General features: G+C 39.4%; 1 protein-coding gene across 4 annotated transcripts in view; it reads left to right on the top strand.

Moving 5' to 3' along the window:
- Positions 1–17,885, top strand: part of LRRK1 (leucine rich repeat kinase 1) — a 126,981-nt gene that overhangs the window by 58,843 nt on the left and 50,253 nt on the right. For all 4 annotated transcript variants that reach the window (XM_075858257.1, XM_075858259.1, XM_075858258.1 and 1 more), the window contains 14 exons: positions 2,596–2,741; positions 6,216–6,442; positions 6,524–6,648; positions 9,148–9,311; positions 10,100–10,237; positions 13,153–13,265; positions 13,433–13,509; positions 13,586–13,715; positions 14,165–14,277; positions 14,357–14,571; positions 15,927–16,091; positions 16,453–16,625; positions 17,015–17,135; positions 17,664–17,823. In XM_075858257.1, coding sequence (XP_075714372.1) covers positions 2,596–2,741; positions 6,216–6,442; positions 6,524–6,648; positions 9,148–9,311; positions 10,100–10,237; positions 13,153–13,265; positions 13,433–13,509; positions 13,586–13,715; positions 14,165–14,277; positions 14,357–14,571; positions 15,927–16,091; positions 16,453–16,625; positions 17,015–17,135; positions 17,664–17,823 — 2,067 coding nt within the window. The remainder of the gene's footprint in view (positions 1–2,595; positions 2,742–6,215; positions 6,443–6,523; positions 6,649–9,147; positions 9,312–10,099; positions 10,238–13,152; positions 13,266–13,432; positions 13,510–13,585; positions 13,716–14,164; positions 14,278–14,356; positions 14,572–15,926; positions 16,092–16,452; positions 16,626–17,014; positions 17,136–17,663; positions 17,824–17,885) is intronic.

Genomic DNA, 17,885 nt, shown 5'->3' on the forward strand with positions numbered 1-17,885 from the left:
TCAAATGTATCTGTGTCCTAATGATGCGGATGCAAGTGTGTCCTCTTGTGAGGGGACTCAGAAGGGGAGTTTCAGCCATTTTTAGCAATCGATCAGTTTTTAATTGCAGTCACATGGATTGCTTTCTCAAATAGTCTGATAAAAACTGCTCCACTGAGTTCTATGGGGGTCGTCAGGCAGTGAAAACGGGCAAAAATAGAACATGTTCTCTACGGCAAGTATTCGCAGTCGGTTAAAAAAAAGCGGCCGTGTGAATACCCATCTAACTTCATTATTCTGAAAACGGCCGTCACATGCCTGTCTTTCACTGTTGTGTGAATATAGTGTAACTTCAATCAGACGTTTGGAAAACCAAAGTAATCGATGAACAAACTATATTAGAAAATTGCATAACGTTTTATGATGAATAAGCTATATTTGCTGAAACTGCCAAATCCATTGAACTTTATCTGCCTCTTTTCTGATTATGATAAGGAAATGCTATATACTATTAATATAGTCCAACTTTTTCCCAGTGCTGTACAATAAGTTACTGGATACAGTGGCATACAACTATAACCAGGTACAATCTACAAGGATTGGGTGTGATACAATAAGAGGAAGGGTATTTGTTTCACTACTGAACTAGCAGATATCCGCAAATAAGCTTTAACCCCTTAAGGACACTGCCAATTTTGGCCTTGAAGACAGAACAATTTTTTTATATTTTATATTTCCCTCTTTGCATCCCGACGTTCATAACTTTTTTTATTTTTTGTGTGACGTAGTTGTATGAGACTTTGTTTTTTGCGGGACGAGTTGTACTTTATGTAGGTACAAATACATTATCGTTTACATTTTTATTTTTGGCGAAAATCCAGAAAAAAAGCAGTTCTGCTACAGTCTTAATATTTTTTTTTTTTTACACTATCCACTGATCATCATAAATAATGTTACACATTTGTTGTTCAGGCTGTTACGGTCGTGGTGATACCAAATATGTCTATTATTTCATGTTTTGGGACTTGTAAACATTTTGTATTAATTTTTTTTACTTTTTTTTTAAATTGTTTTTATTTAACATTATTTTTTCCTTTTTTTTTTTTTTTTTTCATTTCATATTTTTTTTGTTAACTGTAATGTACTGGCATAGATCTATATGCCAGTACATTATACTGTGAACTGATTTTACACTGGCAGTTTTTAGGGCATACCTCAGTATGCCCTAACAGGAAATATGTTCAGACAGCCCTGGGGTCCCTCAAAGGACTCTGGGCTGTCTGGCCATACAAGTTATGGGCTTTGATCGCATCACAGGGATTTTCTGTGACGCGATCAAAGGGCAGTACCCCCTCCTCTGAACGCCGCGGTCAACTTTGATCGTGGCATTCAAGGGGTTAACGGTGGAGAGAAGAGGTTTCTCTTCTCTCCGACCTTCAAGCGGGGCTTCGGCTATTTATTACAGCTGTTGTCGTGCTCCTGATTGCGCGCGGACACTGGCTGTCACACAGGACGAGAATGCTCGTCCTAATGCGCAAAGTACCCGCTACTCGGGACGAGCATTCTCGTCCTGTGTCGGCAACCAGTTAAAGAGATGTGTCACTAGTTTAGTAATGCCCAATCTCCTAGCTAATCTAATAGGCGTGGTCACACTGAACATGCTAGTGAAAATTGGGTCTGAAAAAGTTTTATTATTTTAAGAGTTATGAGCTTTTTTTTATTCTAAATATGAAAATGAGGCTATACTAGACAAGTCTGCTTCAACACCAGCGATTCTTCTGGGGTGGAGCTACCTCACAGCCTCTGATTCTGTCCTATCAGTATGAAGCTGCTTCACGCAGTGTGAGTGGCTAGAGGGAAGAGGGATCACTGCAAATAGCCATATCTAATGGCTATTAATAAAGTAGTGACAAATCTCCTTCTATAAGTAATATGCATAAGATCAGATTCAATTGAGTGAATCAGTTACCCAGTGGGTTTCTTTGTGCGCGGAAGTGCTATGGGTGCAGATGTATATACGTTTTTCCACCTGATTATTTTTGTTTTAAGCAATTACAAGCTCAGATATTTATGTATCATCTTTTCACACCAATCCAACTCAGAATTCCCCTCCCCCCAAAACCAAAGAAGGATAAAATGTTAAAAAAACAACACATCCCTCCCACTTGATTCTCAATTCTCAGAAACATACCATCTGGCTCAACTCTAAGTTATTCGTATAATCTATTGATGGTATCCAAAAACATTTCTCTACAGTTATTGCCTCAATTCTATCCCCACACATTATCGTTCTGTGCTTATTGTAGAGTTTTTTTTTTATATTTATGGACAGACTGTTGCAGTGGACAACATCATAGTGGTCTCTTGACTTAGTGTATATGCTCTGTTATAAGAGATAACTAGACCGATCTGTCTGCACTTTCTACCTGTATTATCTATGGAGAGAGAATGAAATAGAGAGCAGATTGTCAGGAGCGTAGTACAGCCACCTCCCTGCAGGTTTGTTTTATGGGAAGAAATGAAGCTGCTATTGTTCCCTTTTCGATTGTGCACATCTGTGAAAAGGAAGGATCGCTGCTTATAGTTATAGCTTTGTTATTTTGGTGGTTGTTCCAGGACATGAAGACATTGCCGAGTTCTTACTTCAGAATGGAGCTGGTTTCTGTTCGTACATATTGATGGACAACCCAGAGCTGACCAAAAAACTTTTGAGGAAGAGAAGCCTTACTGACTCCTCTGTACCCAAGGACCAGGCTGCATCCGTAAGTATTATTAGAGGCATTAAGAGTTAGTCTTCCTCACCATTGTAATAAAATATTAAATTACATTTGCTTTGAATGTGGGTGCGGCGGATAAAATTGTTTTCTTCTTCTATAATGGCTTAGGGCACATGACATGAATAGTTGTCTCTAGCTTTTTCACGCTCAGGTACATCCTGTTTTTGCAGCGAGTGTTTGAAAGATATATATTTAAAGAGCGTCACAAATCTGATCATCTGACCAATGTTTACCATAGATACATAGATTATTAATGCAAATTCAAATCCGTTGACTTTGACACATTTAGCTTGTTTCGCCCTGTACCTGATATATGTATCTGACAATTGATGGATCCCTTTGTAAAGCAGTTAAATTTATTTCCTGTTGCTTATGTAACTACAACGTATAGAGATGTCATCACTTACATCAGCTCCTGTTTCCAATGGGGCTCACAATATAATAATCCCTATTTCAATTAAATACTAGGGCCAATTTCATAGGAAACAAAGGCCTACAGAATCAGTATGTTTTTAGAGTGTGGGTGGAAACCCACGCTAAAACTGGGAGAACATAAAAACACCATATTCAATACTGGATTCAAATACAGCAACAATTCTAACCATCTATCTGAGCCACTGTGCTGCCCAGATCACTAAACTTTTTCTAAATCTTGCAGTAGATGTGTGGGGTTTTTTTGCTTACAATTTTTGGAAGAAATTTGCCTTTGAATTTCCCTGCTCAAGGTGTTGTTGGCTCAATTACCATTTACAAGGTTAAACTCGCAACAACAGAATTTCCTAACAACTGGAGAAGTGTTTTGTAACATGTCTGATAAATCTACTGCCCGTTTTTCACGAATACTTATAGGGGGGAATTTATCAAATGATCTACACCAGTTGTCTGGTACAGAAAAGTCGTAATTTGTACAAAAGTAGATTAAATAGGTTTAATGCTGTGGTGCCCGGACAGCACAAGATGTGACAAATTTATTAAGAGGCGTGCACCCCTTAAAGAGGTTGTCCGGGTAGGGGGCGGTTTTTTATACTGATGACCTATCCACAGGATAGGTCATTAGTATATGATCGGTGGGGGTCCAACACCCGGACCCCGCACCTATCAGCTGTTCCGTCTGCCTCCAGCACCCTTAGTTACGCAGTGGTGAGTGCCGGAAGCAGAAAGCTCTGTACACTGTATAACTGCAGTACTGCAGCTCTGCTCCTGTTCACTTATAGAGGAGCAGAGCTGCAGTGTTGCAGCATGGCCACTATATGGTGGTCGGAGCCATCTGCTTCTGGTACCCACCGCTGCATAAACGGTGCCAAAGGCAGACGGAACAGCTGATCAGTACCGGGTCCCCCCACCGATCATATACTGATGACCTATCCTGTGGATAGGTCATCAGTACGAAAAACCGCCGCCAGCCTGGACAACTCCTTTAATAAATCTGTTGCATCTTAAGGCCCCATTACACTGGCTGATAATTGGTCAGTGCAGCGAGCACCGATCAACCAGACATCGCTGATCGGTGCTCGTTTGCTCCTGTCAAACGGAGCTATGGATGGGGATGAGCGGTCTTTACTCCGATCGCTCATCCCCATACGTTATGTTGGCAGCGCGTCTCCCTGTTTACACAGTTAGATGTGCTGCGAACAACGATAAAATTTTTACTTTTTTAAAACGAACCGTTCCGTAGATGATGGAGCGTTTGCTCGTTCATTTGCTGATCGCTGCCCATTTTACACAGGGCAATTATTGGCAACCAGCGTTCTATGAACGCTTGTCTGCCTGATAATCGCCCTGTGTAAAACCCCTTTTACTCTTACGGGCTTGAGATTAGGACTGGCATATGGAGCGCCAATCTTAGTAAATCTGCATTATCTGTTGTTTTGGGTGAGTTATGTATTGTCTTCCATTTATCCATCAATGCCCTTTATGTAGATGAACACAGCAACTCCTATAGCTTCAAATTTTTAAACATTTTGTGTATTACAAAATCTAAGCACTGTTAAAATAAAAAAAATAAAAACATTTTATAGACCGTTCCAGAGAATCCATTTAGGACCTCCGATCAGGGATCTAATGCATAAAATAAAAGTGGGGTTGTCGAATATGAAATTTACATTAAAAGTAAGGAAAGTCCCAGACAGTGCAGAAGTTCACTTCCTTAATGTTAACCGTTCATTTACAACAGGGACTTTTTGCATTTTCACAGCATGGTGTAAAGATTCCTTGAGTCGTATCAATGTGTGTCTGTTACAGTTAAAATGAACAAGACTAGGCAAAAATAATGGACATTATTTATAAACAGAAATAAAGAAGCTGGTGTCCATTATACACTGCATCACTATCCCTATTGTGAACAGAACCTTTAAATGGACAAAAGAAAATGTTCTCATGTAAGACTGACAATGCCTTAAAGTCTAATTCCTGTTTAATTTAAAATTAAAAAAATTGAAAGTTCCTCTTATGGAATACACATGTCCTAAAATCCGCACAAATTTTTTTTCTGCAGCATGTAAATGAGGTTTTCTAAAACCCCATTCACTTGCATTGTATTGATCACTCCTGTGGATTTTTGGTGCAGAATCTGCTTTCAAAATTTGCAACAAATACACCACATGTGAACATGGCCTCAGGCTCCCATATTTGATACAGAGGCCTTACTCCACAACTATTATAATCAATCGGAACATTACGGGAAAGGGGTGATCCAATATGTGGAGGGTTAACCAGTTCTGTCCACCTTATGTAACCCATGGCGATCAACTGTTATTGCCCAGGGAGGCCACGTTTGGTCATGCATTTCCCCTGCAGTGACCGTTGCAGTGGAATTGTAGTATTACATGCAATCATTGAAATTAATGGCTTACCATGTAAGACATGGACACGCTGAGACCGCGACAGCCACTGTTTGTGACTCGCTTGCCATTTTGGCTCATATGAGAATCTGGAGTGGGGGTCCCCCATCTATGACACCCACTGACCGTAATAGGGTAAATAGACAGGGTTGGTAATCATGTGTCCATCCGTTTAAAAGAAAAAAAAAAAAGATGTTTCCTAGGAAAATAGTACTCTGCTTAGTGGGATTATATATGTTGTTCTTGACGGAACCAATAGCGCAGTCAACTGCAACGACGGAACCCTGTCAAAACGGTGATAGGTGGAAACCATTAGCTAGGTTTCCGTCACCCCTGAGTTCAATGGTGAGGGAAACGGAAGCTGAGGTTTCCGTTTTTCTTTCCGCTAAGGGGTTAACCCGATGGAAACCTCAGATGGAACCCCTCAACGGAAATGGATGCTGATGTGAACACACCCTTATTGTTTATGCAAAATGTCACACGAAAAATCATTAACCGTATTTTTTAATATGTGGAAAACTGTGCTAAAGGTAAAGAAGGTAATAAACAGATGGTTTTCTTTATTGTTCACCTGGTATTTATCTGATAATAATGGAACAATACTCTGGTCTCTCTGCAGAGCGTCTGTGTGAAGTGGTCCAGCCTTCGCTTGCCTTGGGTAGATTTTGACTGGTTTATAGATATTTCCTGCCAGATAAGAGAGCTGGATATCTCTTCTAATTGCTTGGCTTCCCTTCCATCAGTTGTTCCTTGGGGGCTTCTCAACTTACAAAAGCTGAATTTAAGTGACAACCAGTTATGTGATCTACCCAGTGTCCAAAGCTCAGATGAAATCATCTGCTCAGGGTCTGTATGTCATTACATGCTGGATATGACACATTTTGTAATTGGCTTTGGGACTTATCTCTGTGTCCCTGTTGTCTTTAGATTGCTTGAAGTTGATGTCTCTAGTAACAAGCTGATATGTCTGCCTACCGGGTTCCTTCATCTGAGTCGGCTTCAGAAACTCTGTGCATCCAAGAACTTCTTGGAGAATCTTGTTAGAGAAGATGGTACGGACCTACTATATCTTTACACATGCGCCTATATACAATTATGTCTTCATACACTTGTATTAGTAGCAGAGGGCAGCTTTATTCTCTTAACATTTATCCAGAAGTAATATAAAAGATTCCAACTCCGCTCTTTGCTGCAGTGATGACGTGCCTGTATACCCACATGATTGCTGCAGACCATCACTGGCCTCAGTGGTATATGGAACGAGACCGCTGCAGCAAATCACTGGCCTCAGCGATCACGTGGGTATATGGGTTTGTCATGGCTGCAGGGTGGCGGGGAGCACTGGACCGGCTGATGTGGAACACCAGGTTCAGGCGAGTGATGACTCTCTTTTTTATTGTTTTATGGTATTTCTCCCCATTTCTTAAGTCCTCGGGAAACAAACCTTTAACGCTGCGGAAATCAGCATCTGAAAAAAAACCTATACTTGCTGTCCCTGCTCCCCTGGCTGGTTTCTCCGGTGAAGACGTTTCGTCAGATGAGACCCGCTGTGTTTGGAAACATCATCGCAGGAGGCCAGCTGCAATTAGACCAGCTGGGGGAGCAGGGACGCGTCTCTAGGGGAGGTGAGCATAGTCTTTTTATTTTAAAGTGGAAAAAAAATTCTACTTGCGGTTTTCAATCCGCAGCAACATTTGGCATTTCCTCTACGTCTGAATGTAGCCTTATATTGTTTTGCAGCAGCAGGGAAACACAGAACTGCATAATACACAGCAGCAGCTGCTGAAGAACCCCTTCTTAAACACGGAGGAAGCGCTTCATGTCAGTCAATCAGTGATTGACACAGGAAAAGGAACTTCCTGCAAAAGTGATTAGCGCCTATGTAGCACCACATATTTCTGTATAATTGTCAGGCTCTGACTTCAGTATGTGATGTTTATACAAATACTATTTACGTCCGAATTAGGAGCGTATATGAGAGCTCTCCCCACTCCAGTTTAAAGTTTACTGGAGAAAGTAATTACAATATAAAGTAATGATTATTTATAAAATTATATAAGGTTTCATTTAGGAAAGAGGCTTGAATTAGAGAAACCGCATTGTCCTTATACTAGTACAAAGTCGAATGTTTTTACCAAGTCTCTTAAGTCCTGGCTCCCTATTATTTGACATATTCTGTAATTTCCACATGAGAGAAAATGCTTAAAGAGGCTCTGTCACCAGATTTTGTAGCCCCTATCTGCTATTGCAGCAGATAGGCGCTGCAATGTAGATTACAGTAACATTTTTATTTTTAAAAAACGAGCATTTTTGGCCAAGTTATGACCATTTTTGTATTTATGCAAATGAGGCTTGCAAAAGTCCAAGTGGGCGTGTTTAAAAGTAAAAGTCCAAGTGGGCGTGTATTATGTGCGTACATCGGGGCGTTTTTAATACTTTTACTAGCTGGGCGTTCTGATGAGAAGTATCATCCACTTCTCTTCAGAACGCCCAGCTTCTGGCAGTGCAGACACAGCGTGTTCTCGAGAGATCACGCTGTGTCGTCACTCACAGGTCCTGCATCGTGTCAGACGAGCGAGGACACATCGGCACCAGAGGCTACAGATGATTCTGCAGCAGCATCGGCGTTTGCAGGTAAGTCGATGTAGCTACTTACCTGCAAACGCTGATGCTGCTGCAGAATCAACTGTAGCCTCTGGTGCCGATGTGTCCTCGCTCGTCTGACACGATGCAGGACCTGGGGAAGTGACGTCACAGCGTGATCTGCCAGAAGCTGGGTGTTCTGAAGATAAGTGGATGATACTTCTCATCAGAACGCCCAGCTAGGAAAAGTAGTAAAAACGCCCCGATGTACGCACATAATACACGCCCAGTTGGACTTTTACTTTTAAACACACCCACTTGGACTTTTGCAAGCCTCATTTGCATAACTACAAAAATGGTCATAACATGGCCAAAATTGCTTGTTTTTTAAAAATAAAAACGTTACTGTAATCTACATTGCAGCGCCGATCTGCTGCAATAGCAGATAGGGGCTGCAAAATCTGGTGACAGAGCCTCTTTAAGTTTGCAAAGGATCTGGAAGTTTACAATACTCATCCTAGATAAAGAGTTCCTATAGCATTAACTCGAGAAGCATCAGCAGAAAAAAAAAAAGATATTTGGTCCCTGAGAGCAGATCTAGAGAATTGCCATTACAGTTACTCCAGAGCAGTGCGTATAGCTACAATTCCCTAGATTTGCTCTCAATGCCTGAGTTGATGCTTACACTATATGGCAAACTGTGCGTACTGAGTTTGCTATATAGTGTCTTAGTAATATTGTTTGAGTCCCAGAGAATACTTTGCAATTTAGGAGTCGTATGAAGTAACATTGCACCTTTAACCACATTCAACACTTAATGGATTATGGCGTATTTTTAAAGATTTTGTCTTTCAATGAAATATTGTCTATTTTTCGCTAATAATGGTTCATGTGTGATTTCTTATATAGGTGTTCACTTACTGGATTGTAGAATATTATTCATCATCTAAAAAAAGTTTCATCCGTAGGAATCAATTGGATTGGTCTGCGGAGGTTACAGGATCTAGAGGTGTCGGATAACAAGCTCTCGGAGCTCCCATCCTCTTTCCTGCATAGTCTCAAGTCTTTGAGGAGTTTGAATGTCTCTGGCAATAAGCTCAAAATCTTCCCGGAGCCCTGGGCCTGCCCACTTGTAAGTGAGAGCGGAAGCCAATACATGTGTATATTATATTATTTCATATTATTATGTTATGACTTCAAAGGATATTCTAACATATCACATGTTCTGCTATTTTTTTCTTTTTTTTAATGCTCATTGTAATGATATTTTCAGCATATAATATGCAGTGTGTGTGTGTGTGTGTGTGTGTGTGTGTGTGTATATATATATATAATTATAGATGAACACCGCACTCCACGCAGCTATATATTAGGCCATGTGCACGTTACCAGAGGGTGAATCAGTTCCCCAACTTGAATACATAAGAACCATAGGACAAAATAACGGCACCAGGAAGTCCTGGTGCCGTTATTTTGTCCAATGGTTTATATATATATATATATATATATATATATATATATATATATATATAATGTGTATGTAAGAACTCCAAAATACGAGACAGCACTCCACAGTTAGTAAAAAAGTGGATTTATTCAGCATATGCAACGTTTCAACCCTAATCCATGGGGCCTTTCTCAAAATGCTTGAGAAAGGCCCCATGGAGTAGGGCTGCAAAGTCGCATGTGGTGAATAAATCCACTTTTTCACTAACTGTGGAGTGCTGTCTCGTATTTTGGAGTTCCTTAAGTATCTAGGGACACTGGTCATATATATATGTGTATGTATATGTATGTATGTATGTATGTATGTATGTATATATATATATATATATATATATATATATATATATATATATATATATATAATTTTTTATTTATTTTTTTTATATGATTTTCTTGTAACCCTTTCTTTTTCAGAAATACTGTAAAGCTTCTAGAAATTGCATTGAAATTATCCCAGATAACCTGGCCGTCTTTTGGAGGAATCACTTGCTAGAAGTGGACTTTTCAGACAATGCCCTGAGGGATGTTCCCAGGGACTTGTTTCAGGTGGAGGTAAACACTGATGTTGTTATTCTCTGGCCAGGGGTTTATTATTCTCTGGCACTGTGTTGTTAAATATGTGTAAATAACATAACATTAACCCCTTCCCGACATCCGCCGTATATCTACGGTGCTGTCGGGTAGGGCTTCCCGCAAAGCGCAGTACCACTACTTCACAGTGATAGTGCGGGCTCAGGAGCTGAGCCTGCACCATCACCGCCGGGTGCCAGCTGTATGTTACAGCTGGCCCCTTGATGTAACGGCCAGGACCAGAGCTAGCCTCCAATCCGGCTGATTAACCCCTCAGATGCTGCGTTCAATAGAGATCTCAGCTTGTAAGTGCCTTTTCTCCTTTAGTCCTTGTGGAAATTAGAAAAAAAAAACTAAACCTACATTTTCTTTGAAAGAATGTAGATTTTAATTTTCACGGCCTACTTCTAATAATTTCTGCAAAAAAACCTGCGGTGTCAAAATGCTCACTATACCCCTAGATAATTTTCTTGAAAGGTCTAGTTACCCAAATTGTGTCACTTTTGGGGTATTTCCACTGTTTTGGAACCACAAGAGCCCTTCAAACCGGACATGTTGCCTAAAATATGTTCTAATAAAAAGGAGACCCCAAAATTCACTTGGTGCTTCTGAGGCGTGTACTTCAGTCCATTATCACACTAGGACCACATGTGGGATATTTCTAAAAACTGCAGAATCTGGGCAATAAATATGGCATTGCAATTCTCTAGTAAAACTTTGTGTTACAAAAAAAAATGGATTAAATATGAATTTCTGCTAAAAATAATGAAATTTGGACATTTCACATCTACTTTGCTTTAATTCCTGTGAAAGGTCTAAAGGGTTAAGAAGCTTTCTAAATGCTGTTTTGAATACTTTGAGGGGTGAAGTTTTTAAAATGGGGTGACTTATTAGGGGTTTCTAATATATAAGGCCCTAAAAGCCACTTCACAACTGAACTGGCCCCTGTAAAAATAGCCTTTTGAAATTTTCTTGAAAATTTGAGACATTTCTGCTAAAGTTCTAAGCCTTGTAACGTCCTAGAAAAATAAAAGGATGTTCAAAAAAGGATGCAAACATAAAGTAGACATATGGGAAATGTTAACTAGTAACTATTTTGTGTGGTATAACTATCTGTCTTACAAGCAGATACATTTAAAATGAGAAAAATGCTAATTTTGCCAGTCACATAACCTTCAATGTGTCACGAGAAAACAATCTCAGAATCGCTTGGATAGATGAAAGCATTCCGGAGTTATTACCACATAAAGTGACACATGTCAGATTTGAAAAATGAGGCTCTGTCAGGAAGGTCAAAAGTGGCCAAAGCGGGAAGGGGTTAAAAATTGGTTTCACTAATATAGATTATAGTGGGAATTTATTAAGATTGGCGGTCCAATTCAGACATTTTGGACTCTGCTCCAATTGTTTTTTACACGCAAACATCTAACAGATTTTGTACCATCTGACCCATCATTTGGTTGGACAGACCCATCTAAACACCAATGTTCTAAGGTGGTTAGGAAATTATAATATTGTATTGCACCTGCGACATAAAAATCCATCCTATATTTTAGGATATAACCCCCCCCCCCATGAAATTATTCTTAGAGAAACTGTTCTTCCTTTTTCAAATTAACTGGGTGGAAACATATATATGTAAGGACAAGAAGGTATGACATTTCTTTAATATTTAGACATCCTTTATTAAGACATTGCCATCCTCAATACAAACTAAAATCAAACAACGTTTCTGCTGGACCACATGGTACCTAGAAAGGGAACTGGTGGGTGACCCCCTTCTATCAGCTTATTGTTGTGTTAACCTTGTTCTCTCTCAGGTTTTTGGCAATACTCTTTGGACATTATGGACCGATATGTTACTGTGCATGTATAATCACTAATATACTATATGATGGTTCCTTTGATCCCCACCGTCCCTATTTGTGGTGCATTGCACCTCTTTAATGATGTGACGTTTTATTTTCCCAAGCATACGTGAAATTACTACCATCTCTCTGAATCTCTTTTATTTGATGTACCAGTACAATCGCCACCATTTGTTGGCTTGGTTAATTGTTTTGTATTTCTAAATGAAAAAACATAATAATAAAATTAGGCTTATTCAAAATCTGTTTAAGAGGTGCACGCCTTTTAATAAATTAGCTGCTTCTCTGGCTGTCCGTTTGTCATAAGGGAAATCTATGCGAGCTATAAGCTGGAGTAGATTTCTGCTATAATTTACCCCAGTTTCTGGTATAAATTTTAGGGAATGTATCAGGCCGCAGTTGACTACGCCCCCTCTCACTAAGCCAGACCACCTTTTTAGAAAGTGGAAGAGGTCGTGTAAAAATGCAAAAGTCACTCAATTACTGAGTAATAAATTCCCCCTATGTTTTTCACTCGACAACATGGAAAAATGTGTTACTTATTCTCAAGCTATAAATCTGAATTTCTGACCTGCCATTGCACTAGTGTGGTGATTTCTAAAACAGATATTTTATATATAAAATACACTTTTAAACATGAAAGTTGTAGTTCTTATTAAACCAAAATGTTTTGTGGAAACCTAGTGAGGCGAGCACATAATATTTGGATGCTGAAATAATGGATTCTATCGTTTATGATCCATTACTGTTATACTGGTTATTGCAGCATGCTGCTCCTCAAGAAGGGCTGACACATTTTCCCAGTCTAGTCATTTTATAGTTGTAGCACACTAATGTCACCACAAGGAGGTGATCTAAGTATATATAGTTTACCAATCGCATTGCAAAATAATCCTAGACCTAGAATTATGAAGAGCCCTGTCAATTCGTCATATCGTTTAAAAAGGTGGGGGGGATTATCCCAATTCACAGTAGTTAGAACCTGCAAAAAAAATTTGTACCTGAGTTGTTGCTTGTTGATTCCCCCAGGCTTTGCAGTGTTTGAAGCTGTCCGGAAACCAGCTGACTTTACTGCCACCTCCTGACACCTGGAACTGCAAGTATCTTAAGTGTTTGGATTTATCCAGGAATCAGCTAGGAAGGTCAGTCATGTCTTTATTACAGTCTGAAACACTACTTTCTATTATATTTTATAGGTATAGTTAATGTAAATGTATGTCTTCTTCTTTTATTAACTCCACTAATCTATTTCATATAGCCACCTTTATTTATGTTTTTATAAATGAAATGTTGCTCAATTACTTTGCAGAAATGAGGAGGGAATCAAGACCAGACGGGTTCCATTTTTTTCAACCAAGTATAGAACACGAGCAGGAACCGATTCGGGTAAATTTGGTAACATAGAAGGTCTAAATAACATATAGAAACAGACAGATGCATGTGTTATGTTCTTGTATTCTAGGCTTTTCTGTGGAGTTTCCTTCTTGTATGAAAGATTCTCTAGAAGTTTTATACCTCAATGATAATCAACTAGATGCCTTTCCACAGTCAGTGTGCCAGCTGAAGGGTCTTACGGAACTCTACCTGGGGAAGTAAGTAAAATGATATAGTGTCAGGATATTGCATAGTTATCTTAATATCCTATATACCAGGCTTTTTAATACGACTTGGATAGATGTGTCCAGAGGTGGCTGAAAGTGTTCCTTTGCAACGATGTCACTACTTATTTCAATCTGCACGAGTCATTGGAGCAGAATTTGGGTTGGCAGGACTATAGCAAAGAAAATAAAAATATAATAATTATATATATATATATATATATATATATATATATATAATTAATTATTTGATATGCACCAACTTGCAGAAGCAATCGAAGTACATATCACACTGGAATCTGGATTATCCATATGTTAAGTCTAAAGTAGTCTATGAGACCAAAGTGAGTGGTTCTGTTTATAGGACCAATCATGAGAAATACATCTGCATATTCCAAAGTATATTCCTCTCAATCTTATTGACCTCATATTTCGTTATATAGTAATCCTGGAATAAGAGAGCTTCCCCCTGAACTTGGCCAGCTTGCATCTTTATGGCAGCTGGACCTTGAAGACCTGAACATCACAAACTTACCTGCGGAGATCAGGAAAGAGGGTTAGTCATTTAAGGTTACATGTTTAATGACAAAATCAATATAAATGTGGTATGTATATTTACACCTTGTTATGTCAAGGACCTGTGACAATCTTGGCATACCTGCGTGCCCAGCTGAGGAAAGCAGAGAGGTGTCCACTTGTCAAGATGATCATTGTTGGTCCACCACGCCAAGGAAAATCGTCTCTTTTTGAGGTTCTACAGACCGGGAAAATGTCCCAGCAAATGCAAGGAGAAAGTACTATTCGAACTACTCGATGGGAGCTACAGAAACCTGTGGGGATTAAGGCAAAGGTAACCATTTGTCAGGCATTGGTCACATCTGAATACTTGTATAACAGGACACTGGCTGCTTACGTCATCCCAGTGGCTGGCCTTCTTGTTGTCACCAGGCTTCTGCTGGGGGCAGTTCATGCTGCACACTGTCTCCTAAAGGGCCAGCATGCATGAAATTCATATAGTGGTCAGCCTATGGCTATGCACTTCTGTCTATATGAGCCCCCTTGTGACTCTTCCCTGTGTCTGAACAATAGGTCTTTCTGGTACCATTACTTCTACAAAGGTGTTTTTATTTGTGCTTTGTCTCTCTCGTGTGACTTGTCTTGATCTCTGGCTTTCCATCTGTTTGCTGCCTAACCTGTGCATAGATTGAGCCCTAACCTCAGCTCACACATAATTATGCTTTTGTCTCTTGTTTTGGTTTTGCACTACCATTCCCGGCTCAAAATAAAATTCATAAGATGTAATAAAATTTGTATCTGTACTCCAGAATGGTTATTTTAAAAAATATGACTTGTCTCGCAAAAAAAAAAAAAGCCCACATACCGCTACATATACGGAAAAATAAAAATGTTATAGGTCTTAGAATGCAGCGCCATAAAAAATAATTCCCATGAAATGTGCTATTATTGTGCAAAAGCAGTAAAACATGAAAAAACTACACGTATTTCGTACCGCCGTCATCTGACCAACGCATAGAATAAAGGTAACGCATTGTTTATGTTGAAAGGATGAACAACGTAAAACGCAAAAGACAGTGTCAATAAGTGTACAATAAAGTTAACGTCATTTTTACCACATGGTGAATGCCGAAAAAACAAAACCAAAAAAACAATGGCAATTGCTCCATCTCCTCCCAAAAAAATAGCTTATTGTGTACTCCACAAGAAAGCTATTCAAAAATAAAATTTTGTCTCTCAGAAAACATCCCTCATACGGCTACGTCAAGGGAAAATTTAAAACGTTATGGCTCCCAGATCACAGTGATGAAAAAACCAAGATGCATCGCTGCATCCTCAATGCCCAAAAATAGCTGCATCCTGAAGGGGTTAATGAGCATTTTTCCATATGTATTTTATCATATATGGGAAGACTATCTGATACAAAACAATTACCATGTTAAGTATGGAAGGATATAATAGAGAAGGGCAGGGACTATGCGGATATATCTTTAAACCTGGATCGCTTTGTTTTTAGACAAAAAATAAATGACGTTTGATCCAGTTCTGGAGTCATGACAGCGGATTATGGTGAAGTGTTCTGAGGCTTGTCCTACAGCCACCAAATTCTTGTGCTTATAGAAAGTGTTGTTATTAATAGATGCACTGATTGCTTTATTCTTTCTTTTATTTCCTTTTTTGTTTAAGTAGGTTGATTCTGTGCACTTTCATGTATGGGACATGGGAGGTTCTTCTACAATGTCAGCAGTGAACCAGTGCTTCTTTACCGACAAGGCCTTGTACATAGTGGTGTGGAACCTGGCTCTGGGGGAGGAGGCTGTATCTAATCTTCAGTTCTGGCTTCTAAACATTGAGGTGAGGAGAAATTATTCTACTATAAGGGCATGTTCACACGTTGGATTTTGCGGGGCGGGCCCCACTGCAAAATATGTTCCTGAACTATTCCTGCTGTTGGCAGGAAGATTCCTCCCATTGACTCCAATGGGAGAATTGGGGCGGAATCCGCACGAAGATCAAGCAGGACGCTACTTTTTCGTTCTAGCTGTAAAAAATCAGCTAGTGGGTAAACAGAATGAATGGGAGGTGGAAATTTGTGGCGGATTCCGCCTCAATTTTTCTCCATGTAAACATACTCTGAAGGTCAGGATACTAGGAGTTCTACCAAAAGCTCCTTTAAATTCTTATATTTTAGTTTTAATTTTTGCGTTTTTTTCAGGCCAAAGCACCAAATTCTGTGGTTTTAGTAGTGGGAACACATCTGGACTTCATTGAAACCAAATTCCGTTTAGAAAGAATTGCCACTCTACGTGCCTATGTATTGGCTCTCTGCCGCTCTCCTTCTGGGTCTAGAGCCACGGGATTCCCAGATATTACCATCAAGCACCTGCAGTGAGTATATTCGGCACGCTGCTGAGACAATCATTGCTCTCTTATATTCTAATCCATATCTTTTAGCTGAATTGACCGCAATACTTTAATAGTTGATTAAGTTAGGCTTACAAGGCTGAATAAAATATTCACGACATATTAGATATGTTCCTGATTGACCTTGCAAAAACCCATAAAATGTGTTTTCTTCTGCTGAGCATCTTGTATCGGAACATCCATATTGGTACAATGGTTTTGTGTGATGTATGTTTTATTAATAAGGTAGCCTATATATAGAAAACCGCTTCTGGTAGTGTATACATCCCAGATGCCCAATTAAAATGGCTTGTTGGTTATCTTTTGTTCTCTTTCAACAGCATATAAGGCTTGTAACTATATTTTGTTCACAGCGAACTCTCCTGCAAGACATTGGAAGGCCTAGAAGGCTTACGACAGCTGATATTCTATGCTGCCTGCAATATGAAAGATGTGGGCAGCACTATTGGGTCCCAGAAACTGGTTGGGAGACTGGTAAGGTGGCAAATCCGTTTTAATATTTCATCTTTGAATGTTTTTACTTCTGCCTCTTATGTCATTCTTTTTAGTACACTAAATCACCCTGTACCTGTCTGTACCTGCACCTGAGGGTGTTTTTTTTTGTTTTTTTACAGCTAATATTTGTATTCTTATACCTGCAGCCAGGTTATTACCTAAATCTACTTGGTACCAGGATGGTCCTATCCATTTAGTTATGAATTTACTATTCATAACCAAGCTGACAATTTGAGAGGTTCTGTAAATGTCCATGACATTATATTCACTTTCTGGTATATAATAACAGAAGTCAATATAATAGTGACTTGTCATTAAAAATCCCTTGTCTATATCCTTTGTCTATATGTTTTATAAGGCATATTCATGTCTTCGTTGCTAAGGCATTTCCACTTAACAGGAGGCCACTGTTACAATCTATACTTGGGTACCTTATGGAGCACTATTTATTTACTTTTAAGATGGGGCATGCTATGTAAGAGTCTGATACACATCTTCTTGATGCAGATTCCCAAAAGCTACCTGAACCTGCAAGAAGCAGTAGTGCGAGAACAGCACATAAGAGCTCATGAGGATGAGGTACAATATCTGACGGATGAGCAGATAGAGCAGATCATAGAACAAAGTCCTGGGAACGACATCCGAGGCTATGAGGACATGCAAGCAGGTTTGAAGATCAACTGGAGTAAAGTTGGCCATAGGCAGGAGATATGTATCTACAGCCCCAGC

Source organism: Rhinoderma darwinii, chromosome 3 (genome assembly GCF_050947455.1).
Source record: "Rhinoderma darwinii isolate aRhiDar2 chromosome 3, aRhiDar2.hap1, whole genome shotgun sequence".
Taxonomy (NCBI): Eukaryota; Metazoa; Chordata; class Amphibia; order Anura; family Rhinodermatidae; genus Rhinoderma; species Rhinoderma darwinii.